The following is a 27806-nucleotide window of genomic DNA, read 5'->3' on the forward strand; positions in this document are numbered from 1 at the left end:
CTCTTCTCTTCTGACAGTCCCTGAGTTTGGGGGTCTCCTTGAGCTTTCTGGAGCCTCACCTTGACATGGAATTTTCTACAGGATCCTCCAACATGATGGATACTTGGCCTAACTTTTGCCCCTTTAATCTATGAGTCTGATCTACCCAAGAGTATGGCACTGGACATATACTCCAGTGCCCACTTTCTCTTAAACATTGTACTCATCTCTGGGGTTGAGGCTTTCTCCAAAGTGCTGGCCTTTCAATTCATCATCTTACCTCACTTGGTTTCAAGTGTATATGAAACACACACATACATAAGCAGTCTTGAAAGATCCATCAATAAAGTTATAAAGACATGCTAATTTATGGATAAAAAGCCAACTTTATTTAGCATTTAAAAGATTTTTTGATTCAGTTGTTTAGTTGCTCAGCTGTGTCTGACTCTTTGCGACCCCATGGACTGCAGCATGCGAGGCTTCCTTGTCCATCACCAACTCCCAGAGTTTGCTCAAACTCATGTTCATTAAGTAGATGATGCCATCCAACCATCTCATCCTCTGTCATCCCCATCTCCTCCTGCCTTCAATCTTTCCCAGCATCAGGGTCTTTTCCAATGAGTCAGTTCTTCCCATCAGGTAGGCAAAGTACTGCAGCTTCAGCTTCACCATCAGCCCTTCCAATGAATATCCAGGACTGATTTCCTTGAGGACAGACTGGTTGGATCTCCTTGCAGTCGAAGGGACTCTCAAGAGTCTTTTCCAACACACAGTTCAAAAGCATCAATTCTTCAGCACTCAGTTTTCTTTATGGTACAACTCTCACATCTATACAGGACTACTGGAAAAACCATGGTTTTGACTATACAGACCTTTGCTGTCTAGGTTGGTCATAGCTTTTTTTCCGAGGAGCAAGCATCTTTTCATTTCATGGCTGCAGTCACCGTCTACAGTGATTGTGAAGCCCAAGAAAATAAAGTTTATCACTGTTTCCATTGTTTTCCCATCTATTTGCCATGAAGTGATGGGACTGGATGCTATGATCTTCGTTTTCTGAATGTTGAATTTTAAGCCAACTTTTTCACTTTCCTCTTTTACTTTCCTTAAGAGGTTCTTTACTTTCTCTTCACTTTATGCCATAAAGGTAGTGTCATCTGCATATCTGAGGTTTTTGATTTATTTTTCCTGGCATTCTTGATTCCAGCTTCTGCTTCATCCACCCTGGCATTTCACATGAGGTAGTCTGCATTTAAGTTAAATAAGCAAGGTGACAATATACAGCCTTGATGTACTCCTCTCCCAATTTGGAACCAGTCTGTTGTTGCACGTCCGGTTCTAACCATTGCTTCTTGACCTGAATACAGGTTTCGCAGGAGGCAGGTAAGGTAGTCTGAATTCCTATCTCTTTAAAAACTTTCCAGTTTGTTGTGATCCACAAGTCAAAGGCGTTAGCATACTCAATGCAGCAGATGTTTTTCTGGCATTCTCTTGCTTTTTCTATGATCCAATGGATATTGGCATTTTGATCTCTGGTTCCTCTGCCTTTTCTAAATCCAGCTTGAACATCTGGAGGTTCTCGGCTCACATACTGTTGAAGCCTGGCTTGGAGAATTTTGAGCATTACTTTGCTAGTGTGTGAGATGGGGAAACAGTGGAAACTGTCAGATTATTTTTTTGGCTACAAAATTACTGCAGATGGTGACTGCAACCATGAAATTAAAAGACACTCCTTGGAAGGAAAGTTATGACCAACCTAGATAGCATATTCAAAAGCAGAGACATTGCTTTGCCAACAAAGGTCCGTCTAGACAAGGCTATGGTTTTTCCAGTGATTGTGTATGGATGTGAGACTTGGACTGTGAAGAAGAAGGCTGAGCGCCGAAGAATTGATGCTTTTGAACTGTGGTGTTGGAGAAGACTCTTGAGAGTCCCTTGGACTGCAAGGAGATCCAACCAGTCCATTCTGAAGATCAGTCCTGGGTGTTCTTTGGAAGGAATGATGCTAAAGCTGAAACTCCAATACTTTGGTCACCTCATGTGAAGAGGTGACTCATTGGAAAAGACTCTGATGCTGGGAGGGATTGGGGACAGGAGGAGAAGGGGACAACAGAGGATGAGATGGCTGGATGGTATCACCAACTCGATGGACATGAGTTTGAGTGAACTCTGGGAGTTGGTGATGGACAGGGAGGCCTGGCATGCTGCAATTCATGCATTCACAAAGAGTCGGACATGACTGAGCAACCGAACTGAACTGAGATGCATGCATGTGATTTTTTTAAACAGAGAGGTAAATTAGAATAGTGTGGTATTCCCAGAAACAGGACATTTCCATAGAGTTCTTTTACGTATTGATGCTAAGTATACTGCTTCCTATTGAATCTATTTCTTTTCACTCTTTAGAGGAGATAAATTTTAAAAGAATGTGTAACTAACAGCACAGGGTAAAGATAGGAAATGATCTGACTGTAGTCATCTACATAAGTGAACTTATTCATGTGACAATGCAGTGCCTTTGGATGTGAAATGTAGGTAACAATAAATTATTCTGACAGCTATTGCTTGCTCTATCATTCTATGAACCTACGGATGCTTCAACACTTCTATAACACCTAGAGCAGACCATACTTAACAATAAAAACCCTCTTTCCCACTGGTACAGACATTTCTGTAATAACAGCCTATATCCACTCACTACCAACTGACTGAAGATGCCACATATCCTATTCATTATTCCCATAGATGACATCTTTTGAAACATGACTAAACAACTCTTTCTACTGTGTTACACTACCACTTGCTTTTTGAGGTTAGGTTAAGAATTTAAAACTACTCACACACAAATCATTCTCATCATTCATGATTGTAGAGAATTAAGTATAGAATTCAGATATTCTTCTATTGAAAAAAAAAAAAAAGGAAATCTTCAGGTAAAATGATCAAGAGTATTGTAAGTTCTTTGTAAAAGCACCTTACTGAATATAGTGCTAATAAATAAAAGATAACCAACAGTGTACTTCAGGTCGATAATAAAAATTTAATAGTAACATCATAAAATAAACAAACATATAAAAATCAAATATTTAGTTCTGGATGTTAGAAATAATATACATAATAAATTCAGCAGAGTACTGATAGTGCTGCAAGATAAGATTTTATGGTTCAAATTATATATCAATCAGACTGTTTTGTTCTCAGGGTTTCCAATATTCTGCTTTTATTACAAAAAGCATCTGAACTTCAGACATCTCTAATGATGTATTACCTGGCATACTGCCACTGAAGCTGTGTGACCACTGTCTTAATGATCTAACTAAATCTCCTCATAATGTAATTAAAAGAGGTGAACATTTCCCCACTTTGGAATACTAGTTACCAAAACTGTCACAGTGTCAAAATAAAAATGATTCCTTTCTCCTTTTGCATTTCAATTAAAAAGCACATGCATGAGAGACAGTTGAAAACAAAAAGGGCAACTTTATGCTATATGCTAGGTCAGTGCTCAAGTCCACAGACTAAGTTTAAAGGTAAACTTCCTGGTTCTGGTCCTCAAGTAAAAATGGAACTAATGAACCAACTTTGTAATTATCAGGAAATACATGTTAGCTATTCTTTCATAATTAAATCTTTCAATGATTTCTAAGACTCTTTCGGTATCTTGTTTTGGTTGAGCTAGTTCAGGAGACACACTGGTTGAAAAAGGATTGAGAAAATATGTTTTAAGGTTGGAAGGTTCATCTTTGAAAAATAAAGATTTAAATATAGCCCTTGAAAGGTTATTTAACCCAGAATTGCTGGATATGACAAGCAGACAGAAAAAAAGAATCATGTGTAAATGCATAAATGAAAAACTGTTGGTAGCTTTTTCAAAACAGAAGTAATTCTTCCAACTCAAAGACATCTGCTGAAAGTCAAGGTTACCCTGCTACATGATTCATCTTCTCCAAAGCCACTGAGTCAAGTCAGAATCACTCTGTCTTAAAACTTTGGTTGGATGACTTACACATTCTGTAAGAAGTAACTATAACTCAACAAACAAAATAGATATAAAACTAGAATCTTAATTGAAAAATGGCATGTTTCTCCATCATTTTCATATAGTCAGCATGCCCATCTGAAATGTAATATTTCACTTGTAAACACTGCTACATTTCCCACTGAAGCTTGTTATTCTCATAAACCAAAATTTAAATGCTTCCATTCAGTTGATGGTTAATGAAAGTTCTGAAGATTATTCATCATTATCTGTAGAAAAAGGAAGAAAAATTAACTCACTCGCTGAAAATCAAGCTCTGTGTATTTACTTGGTAAAAAAGTCATTTTTTGGTCACGCTAAAGAAAAAGAGCCTTAATGTATGGAGTTTTTATTATAATATCAGACATTCCTTATAAAACATGCAAACAATACAATAAAGAATTAAGTGGGAAGGAAAAATCACCTATAAGCCAAAGACAACCAAGGCTAATAATTTTATATAAAACTATCCAGACTGCTTTACTCTGCATACACAAATATGCTTTAAAAAATTACAACAATGCAGTTGTGAGACACAACTTTTTGCCTTTAAAACACATAACGGATGAAAAGATGGATAGATAAGTGATAAAGGAAGATTATAAAATGCTAATGGCAGAATCTAGGTGGTGGACATATGTGAGGTAACTATAAAACTGTTTCAACGTTTTCGTATCATAAAAATTTTACAATAGAGCACTGAAAAAGAATAAATTATGGGTAAGTTTCATGACAGTTTCAATGTAGTACTTTTTGGATATAGTGTATTTAAATCAACCATTTGTGTTTAAAGACATTGTGGTTATCTCCAATTTTTCATTAGCCTAAAAACACTAAGGAATAAATTAAACAGACTGTTTAATTTAACCTGAAGGATGAAGAGTCTGAATATGAACAGAGCTAGTTTGATAGTCTCCACAGATTCACTCAAATGTGATCATTTTTCTGGCCTCATGCCATTAACTTCCCCATGCCATATGGAAAGGGCCCCATGAGATCCAAATATTGTAAAAGTTACTCAGCATGCTTTCAGTCTATTATAGGACTGTCTCATAAAATGGAGTTCACGATCTCAAATAAGTCAAGAATATACAAGTGTCAGATAATGTTTATATTTTCATTTCGATAAAAATAATTATTTATATATAGAAAAAAACCACATGTTCCATAACACTAATTCACAATGGACAGACATTTTCAAAGACTAAGATGAGTTTTTCACTGAGGTCTATGGACTTAGATTCTTGGAGTCTGAAAAAGTATTTTCCTTTTTAGAGGAATTCACATGTTATTTCAGTTGGAGAAACACTATCATAGTTTGTTCTTTTTAAGAATCGCTGGACATTTTTCCTTGTTTCAATTCCAGGAAATGCTGTCCTCTGAGTAACTGACACATTTTGTCTCAAGTAATTAATTAGGCTAGTTAATTAGGTTTCCTGCTTTGCTACCAAGATCAGCACCAAACTGGTGCTGATTATTATTTTCCCAAATTGTAGAGATTCTTTGACTATGAGCTTGTGTTTCTACTTCAACTTGGCTTAATATTATATTGCTTGCACTCATTTGCCTAACATGTTGAATTTCCAAACACTTGTTTTTAACTTAATTTCATCTTCTCTATGCATGTATGTATATATATGTATGTACACACAGTGTACTATATATAATGCAGTCAAATCTTTTTGGCTGAGCAAGATGGAATATAAATAAATCTTATGAAAATTTCTATGGCCAAATTAAGCATCAACATTTTAAATCCTCAACTTCTGTCTACAAATCATACCTTTAAAGTAATAATATTAATTTTGACAAATATTTTTAGAAATGAATTCTTGTCCAAAACGGGCTTCCCTTGTGGCTCAGCTGGTAAAGAGTCTGCCCACAATGCAGGAAACCTGGGTTAGGAAGATCCCCTGGGGAAGGGAAAGGCTACCCACTGTATAGCACATGGGATTGCAGAGAGCTGGACATGACTGAGCTACTTTCACTTTCACGTTCAAAATATTCAGAATCAGTTTATAAACGCACTGTAACAATTAGGCTCATTACTGCATGGGAAGATACTTAAAACAAAAAGACCACATATTATTTATCTTGATTACCTACTTTATTTACTAAACTTGATGGCAAGTAACTTTAAGCTTTTCTCAAAAAAATTGAAAGCTCTCAGAATGGATGTGTATCAAGAAAGACAATCAAAAGAATATGGTATATAAGATGTTAGGGAATTTGTGAAAGAGAAGTTTCAAGACATTTTGTGTAATGGAGTATCTTCATTAGAATAAGTCTGTATCTCTGCTTCGAAGACAGTAAACATTTATTTGGATAAGTACGTTCTTGCGTTTTTTTCCCCAAAGTGGTATTATTGTCCATTGACTTCTTTTTTTTAATAAAGAAGAGATCCCTTAAATTTCTATTGACAGGTTCCATAGCAACCACTGTGAGTATGAAACATGATTCTGTTTGTGCCTGTCTATCTGTGATAATTCTTAACTACTACATAAACAGGCACACAGGTAGCACGAACTGTTATAAAGGAAGTTGGTTTACATTCAATTGGTTCCTTGCCGCTAATGGCCTGGCAGTTACTCTGTGGGCTTATGAAGAAAAGTAATGAAAATGCAGTAGGTTTTAAAGCTGTAAGAGTACTTACTGTACCTGAAAGATTTTCTAGTTTTGATTTAACAATGACTATTAGAATTTTAACAAGACTTTTACCTCCATTAAAGCCATTCAAGAAAGATTTTTTGCTGAGCTAATAGTCAATGTAAATAAGTCTACATAATTATAAAGTCTCTCCCAAAATAAAATACTCTTGAATTCTGATTTTAGCAAACTTAATTTTTCATGAGTCCAAATACCACATATTTTAATAAAATCCTGCCTCTGAAATAGGTCATCTGAGCGCTCCTCTGAACATGCAGTCCAGGTTCTCACCTCCTCATGCCCAAATACCTCTACTGTTTCCATCAAGTGCTCCTTCCCATCTCGCTACGGCTGCAACACATGGCACCATGGCCGGAATTCTCACCACAAAGTGCTTCTTCCACTACACTGTCCTTTCACTTCTAAATCCTTCACTGGTTTCATCCTTGTGTCTTAAACATGTCACAGTGTCTCATCACAAAGACTAATCTTCTACAGGAAGCTCCTAGTATGGTCAGTCTATCCTAACACAGTAATTGCTGTTTTGTTCTTTTCCCCACAAGTCACATCCTCTACGTCTCTTTTCATTTCTCCGAATCCAACCTCCCTTCTCTAGCCCCTACTGCACTGTGAACATTTCAGGATGAGCATTTTATGTATGGCTTTACACCTTCTTTCCTATGTCTTTTTCCTAAGGACATGGTACACAACATGTCATGCCCTTCACTGGCCACAAAAATAGAGTGCCAGGCACCCAGGAGCCTCCATAAACACTCTGAAAAGCCACCACAGTGCATGAGACGGGAGGTCACACTCCATCTGAGAGCAAATGAAACAAATGTGAGACAAAATAAATCACTTCCTGTTACACGACCAGCTTGTCATAGAATCAGGACTATAACTCTGGTCTCTAGATTCAATGCTTAGTGTTCTGCCATGAACAAGTGAATGAGAAAAAATATTCTTTAATAACTTTTAATAAAGTTAACACATTCTGAGTGATTCTACAAGTAAATATTTTTGAAATATAAAAATGATTTACACTCAAATCATGATAGATGAACTGCACTTACTGTCAACAGAAGACATTACATTTGGTACTATTTAGAAGAAATTTTATGTATGTGTCTAAAAATTTAATTCCACCTCCTTGATAAGAAAGTATTCTCATTTCTAGAGCTGTCCAAAAAGGAGACTTTTTAAAAATCTCAACTCAAATGTTACTTGCAAATTAAATTACTGACTTAAAAAACAAGCCAATAAAAGTTTATCCCAGAATCCAAGTAACTGTATCCTTATACAGTTAATTGCTTAAAAGTACTAGATACTAATTCCAATACAGATTTCACAAAATGCATGTGATATAACCTAATCAATTTACATTTGTCATTTCCTTTTTTGCACATTTATTTAAAATATAAGGATGTGAGGAAATCTTACCTTCTTGATAGGCTCCATCTGCCATGACTAAATGAAGAATCTTGGCATAAAGATGCTGATGTTCATTTCCCAAAATATTCTGAACTATTGTTGAACAAATCTCAATATTTTCATCTTCGTCTTCATGAACAGCCTATACCAAATTTCCAAATATAAATATTTGAATGTTAACCTTCTCTAATTGGAGGCTTTATTATTTCCAGTTAAGTCTACTGATCAAGAAAAACCACTGCCATTTCACTATTAATTCAAACACAGAATATTTCAAAATTAAATGAAATGTTTTAGCTGACATTTTACTTGCCTTTATTTTTTCATAAACCTCAAAGAACTTTTCGAAGCCTATTTCCTGTTCCAGGTGAAGCCTCAGTTCCTCTAAATGATTAAAGACACTATCGTATTCACATTCACTAGTTATCTCCCCATCACTGTTATCTAAAACACATAAATAAAAAGAAGACATTTCATGATTTAAAAGACTGAATAAAATAATTCTTTCCATAACTGATTCTACTCCCTTGATAAGGGAATACTGTCATTGGGATAGACTACTTGTACTTTCAATATAAAGTTTCTGTCATTATAATACCTGTGTATTTAGTTAACCAACATATGTATATGTAAATGTCTTTAATAACAATGATACTTTAGAAATGTTTTCTTTCACTGACATTAGCAGTAAATCAGGTTAAGAATAAAAACATTCTAAGAGATATCAGCCACTCATGTACACCTGTGGTGGATTCATGTCAATGTATGGCAAAACCAATACAGTATTGTAAAGTAAAAAAATAAAACTTAAAAAAAAAAAGGAAAAAGCATACCCATATATTCTACACTGAGGCAACCAATCCTAACTACTACTTTTAAAAACTTGATATTAAATATGGGGCAAAACATGAAAGAGCATGCAGCTGACCTAAGATACGTATCATAACACTTGGAAGGCATCTAAAAAGGATTATAAATGCTTTATAAGTTTTATGTCATGTACATGCTCAACCAAAGTAATTTGAAAAATTCTAATAAAAGAAAAATTAATTAAATATTATTCCTTTTCATATTCTCTCTTCTTCCCAAATAAATCATTGTTTAAATACACAATTTTTCTGTGCATCTCAGGGTCAATGATATGAATAAGGAACTGTTTTCAAATCAAAAACAAAGTATCAAGGTTTTAAAAACTGCTTTTAGTTTAATCCTGCTGGTTGAGCACTATATGTGGAAGCCCTTTGTAAAACACAAACAGCTAAGAAAATTAAGTTACCATCGTTAGTACCAGGAAAATAAGTCAAGAAGTGAAGGATAACAGAATAAAAATGCTTCAAAAAAGCATTTCCATACTTTGTTGTTGTTATTGTTTAGTCACTAATCCACGTCCAGTTCTTTGCGACCCCATGGACTACAATAGCCCACCAGTCTCCTCTGTCCATGGGGCTTCTCAGGCAAGAATACTGGAGTGGGTTACTATTTCCTTCTCCAGGGGATCTTCCTGACCCAGGGCTGGAACCCACGTCTCTTCCACTGGCAGGTGGGTTCTTTACCACTGAGCCTTATTTTAGTGGAAAAGAAATGGAGCAATGATGCATGCACACTGTGAGAAAGAGAGTGAACAAAAGTCAGGGATGCAGAGCAGGGTCAGCCTTATTCAAGGATGGAAGTGGCTCGTGTCAGAGGTCAGAGAGAGACACTCTGTTCGATGTCAGGGCCCCCACGCACCCGAGTGCCACTCCTCATTGAGGGCGCTCTCGCTGCTGGGGTTGTCATCCTCCTCGCCCGCGTCCGTGCCGTTGGCAGCCTGCTCGGCGTCATCACTGGTCTTCAAGCCTGACTCCTCCTCTTCGCTGTAGTCCTCCCCTGGCTGCTCCCGCAGCAGCTGCTCCATGGAGGCTTGGAGCTCCTGTAAGTCTGTGTCAGCCTCTTCAAACACACTGAAATTTAAAAATTACAATATCACCAAAACTTTTCTTTGTTCTGAAATTTTACTTCAACTCAATATGCACACACTTCTTTCCACTTAAAAGTACTCGTTGTGATCTGAAAAACACCTATTAGTAGTATTTAACAAAGGAAATAAGTATTCACACAACTGATAAATAAAGTACACAACACATGTTCTAGAAATACATAAGCCAAGTGAAGTGAAGTCGCTCAGTCGTGTCCGACTCTTTGAGACCCCATGGACTGTAGCCTACCAGGCTCCTCTGTCCATGGGATTTTCCAGGCAATAGTACTGGAGTGGATTCCCATTTCCTTCTCCAGGGGATCTTCCTGACCCAGGGATCGAACCCAGGTCTCCCGCATTGTAGATAGATGTTTTACCGTCTAAGCCACCAAGGAACTCCAAAAGATGGTTTATATAAAGCTGTCCTGATTTGTCAAAGAGAATCATGTAACTATCAACATTATTAATTCCTTAAGTTTTAAAAAATGTTTCAACATTTAAGGGCCAGACTAAATATTCTATTTTCATATAGTTTTAAAGGTTCAGTAAAATCTTGGTGTGGATGTATGAGAGCTATGCACCAACCTCACTGGGGTGGAGGTGAGGGGATTGTGCCGCCTTCTACTTTCATTCAATTACAAATGTGGAAATGAACTGATTTACACAAGTAAGATCTTACATTCATATAATACCTTAATTTCTAAAGCAGTTTATCCTATTATTTAAATTTTATCCACACAAAACTCACTTTAGAAACATGAGAACTATGAATCAAAGTGTTCAAGTGACTTGTCAAAGCCACACAGTCAATAAATGACAAATATGAGACTTAGTGCTAGGCCTTCTGCTCACTTCTACAAGATCCTAGAAGCACTCAGCAACTCCATTCCTGAGGAGCTGCTCTCTCTCCTTGAGGCAAGTAAATGGAAAAACCTGTAGGCTAAGAGTTAATTCGAGTACTAGATGCACGAAGTCCTCTGAAAGATGAGGGACCCATACTGAGGATTCCAACTTGCAGAAAAGCAATATTAAGCAGAACACAAGACTGATGAAGGCCTTTCTTACAGTTTAGCCTCTAATGAAATAAATAAGTATTTACTGAAGAACTAAAATAATATTATTATGAGACTTTATATAAAACTTTCATTAACAGAAAAATAATTTTTAATGCAGAAATATCTTTATTTTGTACTTATGTGTACAAACACCTACACTGTGACATTGCAGCAGCTACAGAAAAGCAAACGTCATGATCTCATCAGAATGAGGAAGAGAGAGAGTGTCTAATCGTTTGGATCATCCTTCTCTGAGCACTTAGCTTACCATTTCATTATCATACTAACATACCATGCACATCTGCTAGGTACCACTGCAGTCCAAGGGACTGTCAAGAGTCTTCTCCAACACCACAGTTCAAAAGCATCACATCTTCAGCACTCAGCTTTATTTATGGTCCAACTCTCACACCCATACATGACTACTTGAAAAATCATACCTTTGACTAGACTGCTTTTTAATATGCTGTCTAGGTGGGCCTTAGAAAGCATCACTATGAACAAAGCTAGTGGAAGTGATGGAATTCCAGTTCAACTGTTTCAAATCCTGAAAGATGATGCTGTGAAAGTGCTGCACTCAATATACCAGCAAATTTGGAAAACTCAGCAGTGGTCACAGGACTGGAAAACATTAGTTTTCATTCCAATCCCAAAGAAAGGCAATGCCAAAGAATGCTTAAACTATCACACAATTGCACTCATCTCACACACTAGTAAAGTGACGTTCAAAATTCTCCAAGCCAGGCTTCAGCAATATGTGAACCGTGAACTTCCAGATGTTCATGCTGCTTTTAGAAAAGGCAGAGGAACCAGAGATCAAATTGCCAACATCCGCTGGATCATGGAAAAAGCAAGAGAGTTCCAGAAAAACATCTATTTCTGCTTTATTGACTATGCCAAAGCCTTTGACTGTGTGGATCACAATAAACTGTGGAAAATTCTGAAAGAGATGGGAATACCAGACCACCTGATCTGCCTCTTGAGAAACCTATATGCAGGTCAGGAAGCAACAGTTAGAACTGGACATGGAACAACAAACTGGTTCCAAATAGGAAAAGGAGTACGTCAAGGCTGTATATTGTCACCCTGCTTATTTAACTTCTATGCAGAGTACATCATGAGAAACGCTGGACTGGAAGAAGCACAAGCTGGAATCAAGATTGCCGCAAGAAATATCAGTAACCTCACATATGCAGGCGACACCAGCTTTATGGCAGAAAGTGAAGAGGAGCTGAAGATCCTCTTGATGAAGGTGAAAGAGGAGAGTAAAAAAGCTGGCTTAAAGCTCAACATTCGGAAAACTAAGATCATGGAATCTGGTCCCATCACTTCATGGGAAATAGATGGGGAAACAGTGGAAACAGTGTCAGACTTTGTTTTTTTGGGCTCCAAAATCACTGCAGATGGTGATTGCAGCCATGAAATCAAAAGACGCTTACTCCTTGGAAGAAAAGTTATGACCAAACTAGATAGCATATTCAAAAGCAGACACATTGCTTTGCCAGTGAAGGTCCGTCTAGTCAAAGGTATGGTTTTTCCAGTAGTCATGTATGGATGTGAGACTTGGACTGTGAAAAAAGCTGAGCATCAAAGAATTGATGCTTTTGAACGGTGGTGTTGGAGAAGACTCTTGAGAGTCCCTTGGACTGCAAGGAGATCCAACCAGTCCATTCTAAAGGAGATCAGCCCTGGGTGTTCTTTGGAAGGAATGATGCTAAAGCTGAAACTCCAGTACTTTGGCCACCTCATGCAAAGAGTTGACTCATTAGAAAAGACTCTGATGCTGGGAGGGATTGGGGACAGGAGGAGAAGGGGATGACAGAGGATGAGATGGCTGGATGGCATCACTGACTTGATGGACATGAGTTTGAGTGAACTTCAGGAGCTGGTGATGGACAGGGAGGCCTGGCATGCTGCAATTCATAGGGTTGCAAAGAGTTGGACATGACCGAGCGACTGAACTGAACTGAACTAGGTTGGTCATAGCTTTTCTTCCAAGGAGCAAGTATCTTTTCATTTCATGGCTGCAGTCACCATCTTGGAGCCCAGCAAAATAAAGTTTGTTACTGTTTGCATTGTTTCCCCATCTATTTGCCATGAAGTGATGGAACCGGATGCCATGATCATAGTTTTTTGAATGTTGAATTTTAAGCCAACTTTTTCCTTTAAATAAGATTAAGATCTTTTATGAAATGAGCAGTGAAAAAACTGTCTTGGGGACTTTAAAATCTGGTCCTGAATTTTCTTTTTAGTAGATTTTTTGGATAAATGACCATATAAAGTTTGGATCAAGAAATATGTTTCCCAAAGAAAAATGTCAAAGTGAAATTTCCCTATATGCATATGGAGTAGCTTTCTTGGAAAAAACTTAGTTTTCAAATTTTCAAAATAATATTAAAAGCTTCTTTCTAACTTTAATTTGAAAATAAAATTGTTATCAACCAGTAATTAAAAGAATATCTACAAATAAGCTATAGCTACTCAGATAGAAATTGATTACTTACAAAAATTTTTTGGGAAAATACTGTTACCCAGGATTTTGTCGACCACAGAAGTGCTGAAATGTTGTCCTATTTTTCAACTGGCTTAATAAAAATACAACATAAAGTGCTTAAAGAGCAACCATAGCCAAGCAGAAGCAAAGATAAAAAGGTGACTTTTCCTCCAAATTTTGAGGGTACCAGCTAAAATCTACAGAACTCTATGTGAAAAAAAGTCAACTTTTATTTTTTGCTTGCTATGTTGCATGGCTTGTGGGATCTTAGTTTCCAACCAGGGATTAAACTTGGGCCCCTGGCAGTAAAAATGTGGAGTCCTAACCACTGGACGACCAAGGAATTCAAAAGTCAACCTTGAAAAGATAAACTCTGGTTAGAAATTTAGACTTTTGGACTCTGAGGGAGAGAGTGGGATGATTTGGGAGAGTGGCATTGAAACATGTATACTATCATGTAAGAAATGAATCGCCAGTCTATGTTTGATACAGGATACAGGATGCTTGGGGCTGGTGCACAGGGATGGTCCAGAGAGATGATATGGGGTGGGAGGTGGGAGGGGAGTTCATGATTGGGAACTCATGTACACCCGTGGTGGATTCATGTCAATGTATGGCAAAACCAATACAGTATTGTAAAGTAAAATAAAGTAAAAATAAAAATTTAAAATAAATAAAATAAATAAAAATAAAAAAATCTATGAACTTTCAGAAGTTGAACAATCCATGTTAGCAACACCCAAATCAATCAATCAATATGTTATTCCTACCCTAAAGAAGACCTCCAGTTACTTCCCTTCAAAGAGTAACCAGCATCCTCAATTCCAATGCATGAGATAGGTAAAAAAAAAAAAAAGAAAAACCCCCAAAACAAAAGACATAGGGTAGCTGGAAGGATATTAAAAACAAAACAAAAACGGAAAATAAGAGCCATGTATATACTGCCTATGAGAACCTCACCTTTCAGATATAAAGATACGCATAGACTGAAAGTGAAGGTATGGAAAAAGATACTCTACGTATATGGAAAATAAAAGGAAACTGGGATAGCAGTACTCGAGTTAAATGAAACAGACTTTCAAACAAGACTGTAATAGGAATAAGAAAGGGCATTACATGATGATAAAGAGGTCAGTCCAACAAAAGGATGCAACCTTTATAAATCTTCATGCATCTAACATGGGAACACTGAGACATAATAAACGGACTTTTGGACTCAGTGGGACAAGGAGAGGGTGGGATGATTTGAAAGAACAGCACTGAAGCATATCCACTTCCGTATGTGAAACAGATGGCCAGTGGGCGTTTGATATATGACATAGGGCACCCAAAACTGGTGCCCTGTGACAACCTAGAGGAATGAGGTGGGGGGAAGTAGGGGGAGGGACGTTCAGAAGGGAGGGGATGCATGTATGTCTATGGCCAACTCATGTTGATGTATGGCAAAAACCATCACAATATTGTAGTTAATAAATAAAAAATATTAATAGCAATAAGGGAGAAATAGACAAAAAAAAAACTAACAGGCAAGCCTTAAGAAAAACAAGAACAGAAAACAAAATGCATCAGATACAGTGTTCTTGGCTCAAGAATTATAGGGAGAAAAATTGTGAGACTGGTACCAAGCTTTCAATCAGATCAAAACATACATTCTTTCTATGGAAAGGCAGAGGTAAAAAGGAGAAACTTAAATTCCATGGGGTTGCAAAGAGTCGGACACAAGTGAGCGACTGAACTGAACTGGACTGAAATTTCAAAAGACCAAAAAATAAGTCATAAAAACAATAACATTTGGCAACCTACTTTCCTGGTAACTTGAAAACACTTCTCAACCTCTCTGGTTTTATTTCCCCAAAAGGTCAGCAGCATGTGTCAGATGCTGAGCAGGCTGACTGGCATCAGGGGAGGTGAAGGGTGTTATTGTCTAAGCACTGCCAGTTCCTGCCGCTTTTAGAAGTGTTGGTTAAATTTTCCTCCAGGCTTAAGATTCATCAGGAATCAATAAGGAGGGAATTTTGTGAAAATAATTAAGTTACATGTAGAACTCACATGGGAGTATGTGCATACATACATACATGCATACACACACACACACACACACACCCCTATTCCACCTGGTAACTCCCCATTGCTGTGGTTTGGAGTCACACCCAGCAGAGGTGTGTGGACAGAGCTTTCTGGCATCTCCCTGTGGAAGAGCAGTGAGTGCTTTCCAGTGTCCTATTGCAGTCTCTGCACCATGTGGCCTCACACTACAGTCATCACCTTGCTGACATTCACTCAGTGAAGCACCAGCCATGTCAAGCATTATGATGGGTGCTCAGGGGCCAATAAACACAGAGAACTTCCTGGTGGTCTAGTGGGTAAGAATCCACTGCCAGTGCAGGCGACATGGGTTCAATCCCTGGCCCAGGAAGATCCCATATGCTGTGGAGCAACTCAGCCCGTGAGTCACAACTAATGAAACCATGTCCCTAGAGGCCATTTCCCGGAGAAGGCAATGCACCCCACTCCAGTACTCTTGCCAGGAAACTCCCACGGACGGAGAAGCCTGGTAGGCTGCAGTCCATGGGGTCACGAACAGTTGGATACGATTGAGCGACTTCACTTTCACTTTTCACTTTCATGCATTGGAGAAAGAACTGGCAACCCACTCCAGTGTTCTTGCCTGGAGAATCCCAGGGACGGGGGAGCCTGGTGGGCTGCCGTCCATGGGGTTGCACAGAGTCGGACACGACTGAAGCGACTTAGCAGCAGCAGCAGCAGCAGCAGCAGCAGAGGCCATTTCCATAATAAGAGAAGCCACTAAAATGAGAAGTACTCACACCTCAATGACGAGTAGCCCCTGCTTGTTACAACTAAAGAAAGCCCACGTGTAGCAACAAAGACCCAGCAAAGACAAAAATAAATCAATAAAATTAAAATTAATGAATAATTAAAATTAATAAATAAAAATTAAAACTTAAAGAATAAAAATGGCAGAGAACACAATGGTAACCATGTCCTTACATTCCTCAAGTGAAGTTAAGTTACAGTATTTAGAGGCAGACACACATACCAAAGTTTACTTCACTGTACTTTAAATACATTGTAAAAAGTTACAGGAGTAGTGAAAGGTCAGCTACAGATTATGCTTGAAACGTATGGGGGAGTCACCCTCTCTAGAACATGTGTACACTCAGAAATCCTGTTAGAGTCGGTATCTAAAGGTAATTGTGCTCACATGTCCTCAGAGTCTGACGGTCCTTCCTTAACATGCTCATCTTCCATTTCAAGATTGTCCTGACGTCCATCTCCCACGGTGGGAACATCCATCAGTGTTCTGAACAGTCTGGAGAGGTCTGGAAGTGAACATGTCCGCAACATCTGAAAAAAAGCAAGAGATTTCTTATTGGGAGTGAGACAGTGAGAAAATTAAAATGAGAGGAAAAAATTAGAAAACGGGAGATAGTAATAATTTTGTTAAATATATATATATGCATCAACCACCCATTTAGAGCTAAAAGTGTCTCAATCTAAGCTGAGAATCTACTTCTCTTAAACTTTAGCTCAGTATTTTATCAAGGATGAAACTAAGCCTGTGAGTGAGTTCTGCTTGGGTTTCTCTGAGAAGTGGCCTTTACAAGTCACAGAGGGTCTTTATCTGGGGAGCACACGTGGAGTGGAGCTGGAGCTGAGTCAGGACTTTCTCACTCACGGCTCTCCATCCCTCTGCCACGGCATGTCTGCTGATTCTTCCTTTCACTTTCTGAAAAGTACACTGTCCAAGATGCTCTGCGTGCTTTTGTCCAAACTGGCTAAGTACCATCCCACACAAACTGGTTGCCCTGGTCAACACTGATTAAATTAGAGGCCTTCAATTAGAGCAAAGAAGTTCCCACTATTGCCTCCCTGAGCAATGGACTGCGAGTGGTACCCTTCCCACCAGAAAAGACGGCAGAAAAAAAAGGCACTCGATGTTCATGCTGAGAAGCACTGGGAACAATGGGGTGAAGAGGAACTGAGCACACTGAGATGAGAAAGAACAGCCCAGTGGAGGTACTTAAAATGTGAATTAGTACTGCACACGGCCAGAATAATAGGAATAGCCCCTGTCCAGCACTCTCAGAGTGATCAGAGTGAAGGACAGACAGGGCTATGATACACACATCTAGAGAAGTCAGTCTCAGGGCTGGGTCAACCCTATAGGAATCTGTAAGACCTGAAACATGACTGTTAAGGCCCATATAAGATCCAAACACTAGATGGGAGACTGTGCCGAACACACAATGTTAACTGGGTAAGAAAAGGTACGTACTTGGCCAAATCTACTGGTACAAACTCCTTTTGAGAATAAAAAAGAATAGATTTCTATTATTTGAAGATAATTTACATATTACAGCACACAAGAGGAAAAAAAATGGTTATGTGGTACAATATGGTACAGATACATACTGCCTGGTTAAAGTATTTAACAATGGTACTGTCAGCAGAATTTACACTTGACTTCTTTGTTGTTCTAATGGTTTGTGTCACGTATATTAGAAACCCAGAGGCTGCAAAACACGCAGCCAGTAACAGTTTACCCAGATACATGCTGATCAATAAAAACAAACAGCATGTATGCATCATACATTTAAATACAAGGGGACCACACAAAGGGATACAGTATTTTTTAAGCTGATATAAATTTTAGCCCTGGTAAAATCACCTCAATTCTAGTTTCCTTCATTAAAATAAACTTCATAGCCCAACACAAAATAACAGAATTAGAAAGAAATTTCAAGTGGTATGTACCTCTCGGAACAGGTTTACACACTCATCAATCCAACAGTTCCTACAGTCCTGTATTTAAAATCCTAATACTCACAGTCTTTTCTGACAGCCTATCAATGTTTTAAAAAGGATATTCATCTTCATACAGAATAAATTTATATAGGAACACTTTCAGTTCTGTAATTCTGAGTCTACTAGATCTTTTTCATACTGTTTCAATAATATTTTATAGTTCTGACATTCACAGAAAGAAATCCTCCTGAAAATAGCTACTAATCCAGAACATGTTGCCTGAAATCTTTCATTTCTAGTTAGACTAATTTTTTCCATAATTTTTTGTAGCATAATTTATGCAGCAAACATTTGGTACCATTATAAATCCTCTTAGATTGTGAGAAGATCTCATTTTTATGGAGAGCAAAGTTTTAGAAGACCTCAAAACATTTTTAATAATACAGTTCTTTTAGATTTCTCATCCTTGGTTCTATTTTTTCTTGACAATGAAGACAACCATGTAAAGAGTGAATGAATTAAGTACTAGTTGCACTAATTAGAACTTCACATGAAATGCTACTTAATTCTATCAACTCAGTTTTTCATCTGTAGTATTTTTCATATAAAATTATGTATTATTCTCCAACTACACTACAAAATTGTTCATGATGAGCACATTTGTTTAACGTCTATCTATTGCAATTCAACTATAACACTAAACTCTCAAAATAGCTTCTACAAATATTTGCTCACTTCAACCCATAAACAAGGCTAAAAATGGAATTAAAACATTAAAACATCATGAACACTTAACAAAGGCAAAAATTATGGACATTATCTAAGAACTGATAGTTTAGCAAATCAAAAGAAGACATTTAAGGACTTGTGCTCTTTGTGAACTGTACATTAATACTTCCCCTGACTCTGTATTTGCTGTACCAAGGAAAGAAATTCTCAAGTCTTTATAGAGATCAGTTTTCCACTCTACTCCCCATTTGAGAAAGTATCAGTGGAACACATCTGGTCTCTCTCAAGCCCTTATTCACTATCCCATTAGATAAGGAAGGTCTAGTGGGAAGGACAAGCAGGTTTTCCATTGGGCAACCTAGTGTCTATCCTTATGTACCTCAGATTGTGAGATCTCATCTTTAAACTACTTTATCTTGACCCATTACAAATTTACCTTCAATAATCATTTATGCGTTACACTTTCAATTCTATTGATACTCTGTTACAATTGTCTTATGAAAGCTGCCACTTTATATATGGTGTTTCCTATCAGAAACAATGCAGCCAAGAAGAGAGTTTAAGTCTAGATCTAGCGGAAATGCTCCTTCAAAGTAAAAGTGAAATTAAAATGTTTTAAAATAAAAGTTGAAAAAAATTCATTACCAACAGGGCTACCTAAGAGGTGTTAACAAACTTCTTAAAGTGATAGAAAAATAATGTGTATGTGCTCAGCTGCTCAGCTGTGTCTGACTCTTTGAAACCCCATGGACTGTAGCCCGCCAGACTCATCTGTTCGTGGGATTTCTCAGGCAAGAATACTGGAGTGGGTTGCCATTTCCTCCTCCAGGGGATTCTCCTGACCCATGTACTGAACCCACATATCTTCAAATTCTACAGTAAGTGATGAAGAATGGTTAACAGGTAAATATAAAAGTCTTCCTGTCATAATTTTTACTTTCTCTAAAAGATAATAGAATGTTTAAAGCAAAAATATAGAAATGTAATATGGAATTTATCATACATGAAGAAATGCAATACATGACAATTCCACAAAGGACAGGCAAGAGACTGGAAATGGAAATGTACTGTTGTAAGGTTCTGATGCTATAAATGAAGTGGCATAATATTATTTGAATAGAGACCGTGATAATCTAAAGATGTATACTGAAAACTGAGAAGTCTACCAAAAGCAAACAGTAGAGATAAAACACTAAAAAACTCAATCAAAAAGGGAGAATAAAAGCAAAAAGGGAACCAAAAAGAAATGAGACAAATAGAAAACAAATAGCAAAATGATAAGTTTAATCCAACCATATTGATAATGTAAAAAATTACATTAAATATAAATGACCCAACCACTTTGATTAAATGACTATCATATGGTTAATAAGCAAGACTCAACTACATGACAAGTACAAAAAGTCTATATGAAATAAGTCTGATTAAAAGGAAAGGAGGTAGGGACCTCCATGGTGGTCCGATGATCAGGAATCCCCCTGCCAATGCAAGGGACACAGGTTTGATTCCGGTCTGAGTGGATTCCACATGATGCGGAACAACTCAGCCTGTGTGCCACAGTTACTGAAGCCTGCCTGCCAGGAGCCCATGCTGTGCAACAAGAGAGGCCACTGTAATAAGAACTCTATGAACTGCAAGGAAGAGTCTCCCCACTTACCACATCTAGAGAAAGCCTGTGTGTACCAACAAAGCCCAGATCACCCAATAAGTAAAGAAATAACCTTACACAAAAATATAAGTTAAAAAATAAAGGATGTAAAAATCCATTCCTTGTAAACACTAAGCATAAGGAAGCTAGAATGACTATATATTAAAACCAGGAGGCAAAGTACATTTCAGAACAAAGGGGTAGGTCTAGGGATAGAGTGAGTTATTTCATAATGATAAAGGGGTCAATTTATTAAGAAGATATTATCAATTTATATTCAATTGACTGGAAATTTCAACAGTGCTTTCCCAGTAATTGATAAACAAGCAGAAAGAAAAGAAAGGATATAGAAGACTTGAACCACACTATCCCACAGAGACTTCCTAACAATAAATATATCAATTCATCCAGAAAACAGAACAAAACTAAATTCTTACTCACTCAATAACAGAGCTTCAAGATACATAGAGCAAAAGCTGACAGAACTGAAAGAAGAAACGTATGATTATACAAATATAGTTAAAAATTTCAATATTCTATTCTCAGCAACTAAGAGTTAATGTGAAAGTATTAAAGACCAAAAAAAAAAAAAAAATTCAGTAAAAACAAAGAAAGCATGAACACCGACACTGGACTTAATTCTTGACATCGACAGAACAATTTATCCAACAACAGAAGAATCTACACCTTCTTAAGGAGATGTTAGTAGCAGTTACTGCAGCAAAGGAAACTGGAGAGTGACACAAGATATGCCAGAAGGCAGCAGATAAAATAATTATAAAAGAAGAATCTATTTCAACTGTTGAAAGAAAAGGGCATAGGAGATCTGCTGGTAAGTGATGATCTTGGCAGCAGCAGCTTCAATGGAGGAGTGGCTCACAGCCACACTATGATGTACTGGGAAATGAGGAGAGGGGAAAAAGCAAAGACACAACAAAAAGCTGTTGGGTTTGAGCTGAGGGGGATGTGAGTTCCTGGAGGTTTACCGTTCATGATGGGAACCATCAGAGCGTGAGTGTGGATGGAATGGCCCATCTCAGAGAAAGAAGTTCACGACACAGGCCAGAGAAGAAAAAAGAGGCAGCTTCCTCGAGAGGCTGAGGGAGGTTAGGCTCCAAAGATTAAGAAGAATTTCCTTTAATAGCCAAAAAGGACACAAGCACAGAATGACTTAACAGTGAAAAAAAAGAACTTTGGGGAATTTCCTGGCGGTCCAGAGGTTAAGGCTCCCTGACGCCCCTGAAGTGGGGCACAGATTCTATCCCTGATCAGGGAACTAAGATCCCACATGCAACGTGGCAGGGTCAAAAAGTAAAAAAATAAATAGATAAAAAGAAAAAATACCGTCAATATTATAGTTTATCAAAGAAAAATAATAAATGTGAAATAGTATTAAATGGATAGTTTTCCATTTGAGGAGCATACTTGCCTTTGGGTTGTTTGCATCAAATAGACCAGTTGAAAGTCCAATCAGCAAGGAATTCTGTTTTTTATTTCTTGGTGGTGAATCAGAGTGAGATCGAAGTGGAAAGGATTCTTCTGGTGAACAGAGAACTGACTGAACCTGAGAAACTGCCTTCAGATGCTCAGAATAAACCACTTTATGGAAAAATGGTTCTGGTTGCATAGATTTATCTATATCATGCTTAGAAGGTGGAGAATCATCCACTCCAGGTTCTGTGGAATAAAGGAAAGATTACATGAACAGTCTATACAATACTCAGCTTTCTAAGTGATAATGAAAAAATTCAGTATTTAACATGAATTATAGGCAAGAAACTCCATATCTATCAGAAAAACAAAATCAAAATATATATGTGATTTCACTACCTTACAAATAATTTTCAACCCCAGGGTATGTTTTATTATCAGAAAGGAGATTTAATTTGTTAAATACTTCTATCATATCAGAAGTTAGAAAATGTAAACACAAATCCAAAGACACGTGAGAAAATACTGTTTAAACATTCATACTTAATAGTTCCAATTCAACTTCATTCCTATAGGTAAGATATTAAAAAACTGTACATCTTATATTTAATTAATACTATTAGAAATAAGAAGACCACTTATTTAATGTCCTCAGATAATGGCTTAGCTTTGGCAAGGAATTCTTTTTGTTTTGAACATTAAGTAAGATAACTGATCAAAAAGGTTTTATTGCCCACATTGACAAACAATACAGGTTTACAAATGCAGAGCACAGCAACCATAAAAAAGAATGAAATTCTGTCATTTGCAGCAACATAGATGGATTAAGAGAATATAATGCTTAGTGAAATAAGTCAGACAGAGAAAGATTAATACTGTATGATATTATTATATGTGGAATCCAAAAAATAATACCAATGAATCTATATACAAAATAGAAACAGGCTCACAGACATGGAAAACAAACATGTATAAACCAAAAAGGAGAGGGATGGGAAGGGGTAAATTAGGAAGATGAGATTAATTGTAATAATTATATAACTATTATAATAACTATATAGTTATTAATATAGTGATATATTTTATCAATCATTGACAATTATTATTTGTTTTATATTCTGCACAAAATAAATAACAAGAACATACTGTCTACAACAGGAACAATTCCCAGTATCTTGTAATAACCTATAATGGAATCTAACCTGCAAATTAAAAAAATGAATCACTAGGCTATGCACCTGAAGCTAAAACAGTATTATTAATCAACTATACCCCAAAAATGTAATAAAAAATAAGTACAGAGTCCAGTGTACTATGCCTATAACATTTTTTAAGTGATTAAGGTGAATGGTAAGCAATGCTCTCTATTAACATACAGTCCAAATGGAACAGGTAGTGCTAACAACCTTTGAGAAAGTAATCAGGCCAATGCTGTGATGCTCACCTACATGAACCTCACTAAGGTGATCCACACTGCTCGGGGCTTTATCTTCAGAAAGTTCATTTTGCTGAATGGTGATCCTATCTTCCAATCTGCCATAAATAGATATATCAGTTACAAAAGCAAAATTTACCTGCAATAAAGGTACTCTCAAACAGAGACAAGTAGAGCACAGGTCACCAGCGTCCTGTGATCCCACTTCCAAATATTCTTCTCACTTACAGTGGCCCTCACAAGCACATCCTACCCTTCAGTTGTTCAAACCTCCACCAGTCAGGCTCATTCACGACACCAGCCTCAACATTCTCATCACAATCGTTCCCAGAGTGAAGCCCCTAGATGCCAGTAACAAATGGGAACCTGTCTGAAATACAAATTCTCAGGCCTTGCCCTAGCCCTGTGTGTCAGGAGCTTTGAGGGATATGGCTGAGCAAGCTTTATTCCTTCACAACAAAATGTATCCCATTATAGAAAAATATTATAATGATTAAGAACTACCACTTTAACCAATCAAAACGCCTCGTAATAGCAGAAAACAGAACACGATTATAACATACTGTTGCTGCTGCTGCTAAGTCACTTCAGTCATGTCTGACTCTGTGCAACCCCATAAACAGCAGCCCACCAGGCTTCCCCGTCCCTGGGATTCTCCAGGCAAGAACAGCGGAGTGGGTTGCCATTTCCTTCTCCAATGTGTGAAAGTACTATGCAATACTTTGCAACCATTTAAAAAACGAAGTACAGCTCTGTGTAACCAGATATGCATCAAGGGTCAGGATACATTATTACGTAAAGTAACTTTCAGACCAAATGATATAAAATGTGTCAGACTTGAAACAATGCTGTTCAGCACAGTAAAATAAAAAGAACAGTTTGTACACAAATGTTTTAACTCTTAAAGGGAGTGAACTGATTTATGTAAAGAACTCACAATTTTTCTCTCAATAAATGTTGGGAACTAAATTCATGTACTATTTGTTAACAAAATTATAAAGACAAGAAGAGTATATTCCAAAAGATACCAGTAATTTATTTCTGGGCTTTTGGTTATAGTTCAGTTCAGTTGCTAAGGCATGTTCGACTCTTTGTAACCCCATGGACTGCAGCACACCATGCTTGCGTGTCCTTCAGCATCTCTCAGAGTTTGCTCAAACTCATGTCCATTGAGTTGGTGATGCCATCCAAACATCTCATCCTGTTGCCCCCTTCTACTCCTGCCCTCAAACCTTCCCAGCATCAGGGTCTTTTCCAATGAGTCAGCTCTTTGCATCAGGTGGCCAAAATATTGGAGTTTCAGCTTCAGCATCAATCCTTCCAATGAATATTCAGGACTGATTTCTTTTAGGATTGACTGGGTTGGTCTCCTTGCAGACCAAGGGACTCTCAAGAGTCTTCTCCAACACCACAGTTCAAAAGCATCAATTCTTCAGCACTCACTCAGCTTTCTTTATGATCCAACTCTCACATACATACCTGACTACTGGAAAAACCACAGTTTTGACTAAGCAGAACTTTGTTGGTAAACCAATGTCTCTGCTTTTTAATATGCTGTCTAGGTTGGTCATAGCTTTGCTTCAAAGGAGCAAGTGTCTTTTAATTTCATGGCTGCAGTCACTATCTGCAGTGACTTTAGAGCCAAGTCCCTCACTGTTTCCATTGTTTCCCCATATATTTGCCATGAAGTGGTGGGACCAGATGCCAAGATCTTAGTTTTCTGAAGTTTCTGATGTTGAGTTTCAAGCCAGCCTTTCACTCTCCTTTTTCACTTTCATCAAGAGGCTCTTTAGTTCCTCTTCACTTTCTGCCATAAGGGTGGTGTCATCTGCATATCTGAGGTTATTGATATTTCTCCTGGAAAACTTGATTCCAGCTTGTGCTTCATCCAGCCCGGCATTCTGCATGATGTACTACGCATATAAGTTAAATAAGCAGGGTGACAATATACAGCCTTGACGTATTCCTTTCCCAATTTTGAACCAGTCAGTTGTTCTATGTCCAGTTCTAACCATTTGCTTCTTTACCTGCATATAGATTTCTCAGGAGGCAGGGCAGATGGTCTGGTATTCCCATCTCTTTCAGAATTTTCCATAGTTTGTTGTGATCCACAGAGTCAAAGGCTCTGGCGTAGTCAGTACAGCAGAAGTAGATGCTTTTCTGGAATTCTCTTGCTTTTGCTATGATCCAACAGATGTTGACAATTTGATCTCTGTTTCCTCTGCCTTTTCTAAAACCAGTTGATGTTCTTGGTTCACGTACTGTTGAAGCCTTGCTTGGAGAATTTTCAGCTTTACTTTGCTAGCATGTAAAATGAGTGCAATTCTGTGGTAGTTTGAACATTCTTTGGCATTGCCTTTCTTTGGGATTGGAATGAAAACTGACCTTTTCCAGTCCTGTGGCCACTGCTGAGCTTTCCAGATGTGCTGGCATGTTGAGTGCAGCACTTTCACAGCACCATCTTTTAGGTTTTGAAATAGCTCAGCTGGTATTCCATCACCTTCACTAGCTTTGTTCATAGTGATGCTTTCTAAGGCCCATTTGACTTCGCATTCCAGGATGTCTGGCTCTAGGTGAGTGATAACACCATGTGGTTATTTGGGTCATGCAAATCTTTTTTGTACAGTTCTTCTGTGTATTCTTGCCACCTCTTCTTAATATCTTCTGCTTCTGTTAGGTCCATACCACTTCTGTCCTTTACTCTATCCATCTTTGCATGAAACATTCCCTTGTTATCTCTAATTTTCTTTAAGAGATCTCTAGCCTTTTCCATTCTATTGTTTTCCTCTATTTTTTTGCTCTGATCACTTGGAAAGGTTTCTTCTCTCTCCTTGCTTTTCTTTAGAACTCTGCATTTAAATGGGTGTATCTGTCCTTTTCTCCTTTCACTTTTGCTTCTCTTCTTTTCTCAGCTATTTGTAAGGTCTCCTCAGACAGCCATTTTGCCTTTTGCATTTCTTTTTCTTGGGGATGGCTTTTCTTTTTTTGATTATAAGGCAATTTTAATTTTGCTAGTACTTTTTCTGCTGCTGAGTCACTTCAGTTCAGTTCAGTTCAGTTGCTCAGTCATGTCCAACTCTTTGCTACCCCATGAATCTCAGAACGCCAGGCCTCCCTGTCCATCACCAACTCCCAGAGTTCATTCAAACTCATGTCCATCGAGTTGGTGATGCCATCCAGCCATCTCATCCTCTGTTGTCCCCTTCTCCTCCCAATTCTTTGGAATCCCACGGACTGTAGCCTGCAAGACTCCTCTATTCATGGGATTCTCCAGGCAAGAATACTGGAATGGGTTGCTATTTCCTCCTCCAGGAGATCTTCCCAATTCAGGGATCAAACTCACATCTTTTATGTCTCTTGCATTGGCAGGTGGGTTCTTTACTACTAGCACCACCTGGGAAGTCCCATAAATGTGAACTCATTTAGTTCATTTCAAATTTAAATAATTTTTTACTTTTTCAGGTTTAAATTTTGAGTAACTCTTATTTTTATTTTAAAAAGTTATTTATTTTCAATCATACAAGTAATATATTTTTTCATTAAAAATGCAATGCTTGATTCCTCAGAAAGGAAAACTAAGGTATGCAGGATAGTTCAATATTAGGTAATCTATTAATTTATTATGTTGATAGATGAGGGAAAACAATTACATGAATGGTTCCACTGATGCCAAAAAGTCATTTGATATAATACATTCCAGACTTTTTAGCCAGTAAAATGAGCAGACGCTGCTTGAGCTAGAAATTATAGTCATGCCTAATGATGGTTAACATTAGAAACATTTCACTGAAGTTAAGAACAAGAGAGAGAACCCTATTTCCAATATTTAACTGTATGAAATGTACTAAGTGATGCAACTGGAGAGAAAGGAATGAGTGTGAAAAAAACTGGAAAGACAGAAAGCCATTATTTTCATATGATTGTGTATATGAAACATACAAAAGATTCAACTGAAAGTCTACATGAACAATAGTAGGATACCAATAAGAGACTGGTAACAAAACCAACATAAAGAAAGTGTAAGCTTTCATATATACCACCTTTTAGTTCCACGATCTCACAGAGGAATAGTTATCACTAATAAGATACTCACAAGATGATATAGCCAAGAATAAGCTTACCAATAACAGTGCAGAGCTTAGATGAAAGCCTGAAATGGGCGGGAAGGGGAGGCGACTATATTTATATACATGCAAATTAACCTCACTAAAGGTTATCCACT

At 37.6% G+C, this 27806-nt stretch overlaps 1 protein-coding gene across 9 annotated transcripts in view; it reads right to left on the reverse strand.

Moving 5' to 3' along the window:
- The window catches only part of NEK1 (NIMA related kinase 1), a 147662-nt gene continuing 122852 nt past the window's right edge, over positions 2997-27806 (reverse strand). For 7 of the 9 annotated variants that reach the window (XM_018051797.1, XM_018051800.1, XM_018051799.1 and 4 more), the window contains 7 exons: positions 23594-23682; positions 22148-22395; positions 16798-16940; positions 9800-10011; positions 8385-8515; positions 8081-8213; positions 2997-4224 (listed from right to left, as the gene is read on the reverse strand). In XM_018051797.1, the coding sequence (XP_017907286.1) occupies positions 4211-4224; positions 8081-8213; positions 8385-8515; positions 9800-10011; positions 16798-16940; positions 22148-22395; positions 23594-23682 (970 nt within the window). In that variant the 3' untranslated portion in view covers positions 2997-4210. Of the gene's footprint in view, positions 4225-5944; positions 7460-8080; positions 8214-8384; positions 8516-9799; positions 10012-16797; positions 16941-22147; positions 22396-23593; positions 23683-27806 lie in introns of those variants that run through there. The other 2 variants (XM_018051798.1, XM_018051803.1) reach the window with 2 other exon arrangements.

Source organism: Capra hircus, chromosome 8 (assembly GCF_001704415.2).
Source record: "Capra hircus breed San Clemente chromosome 8, ASM170441v1, whole genome shotgun sequence".
NCBI classification, from domain to species: domain Eukaryota; kingdom Metazoa; phylum Chordata; class Mammalia; order Artiodactyla; family Bovidae; genus Capra; species Capra hircus.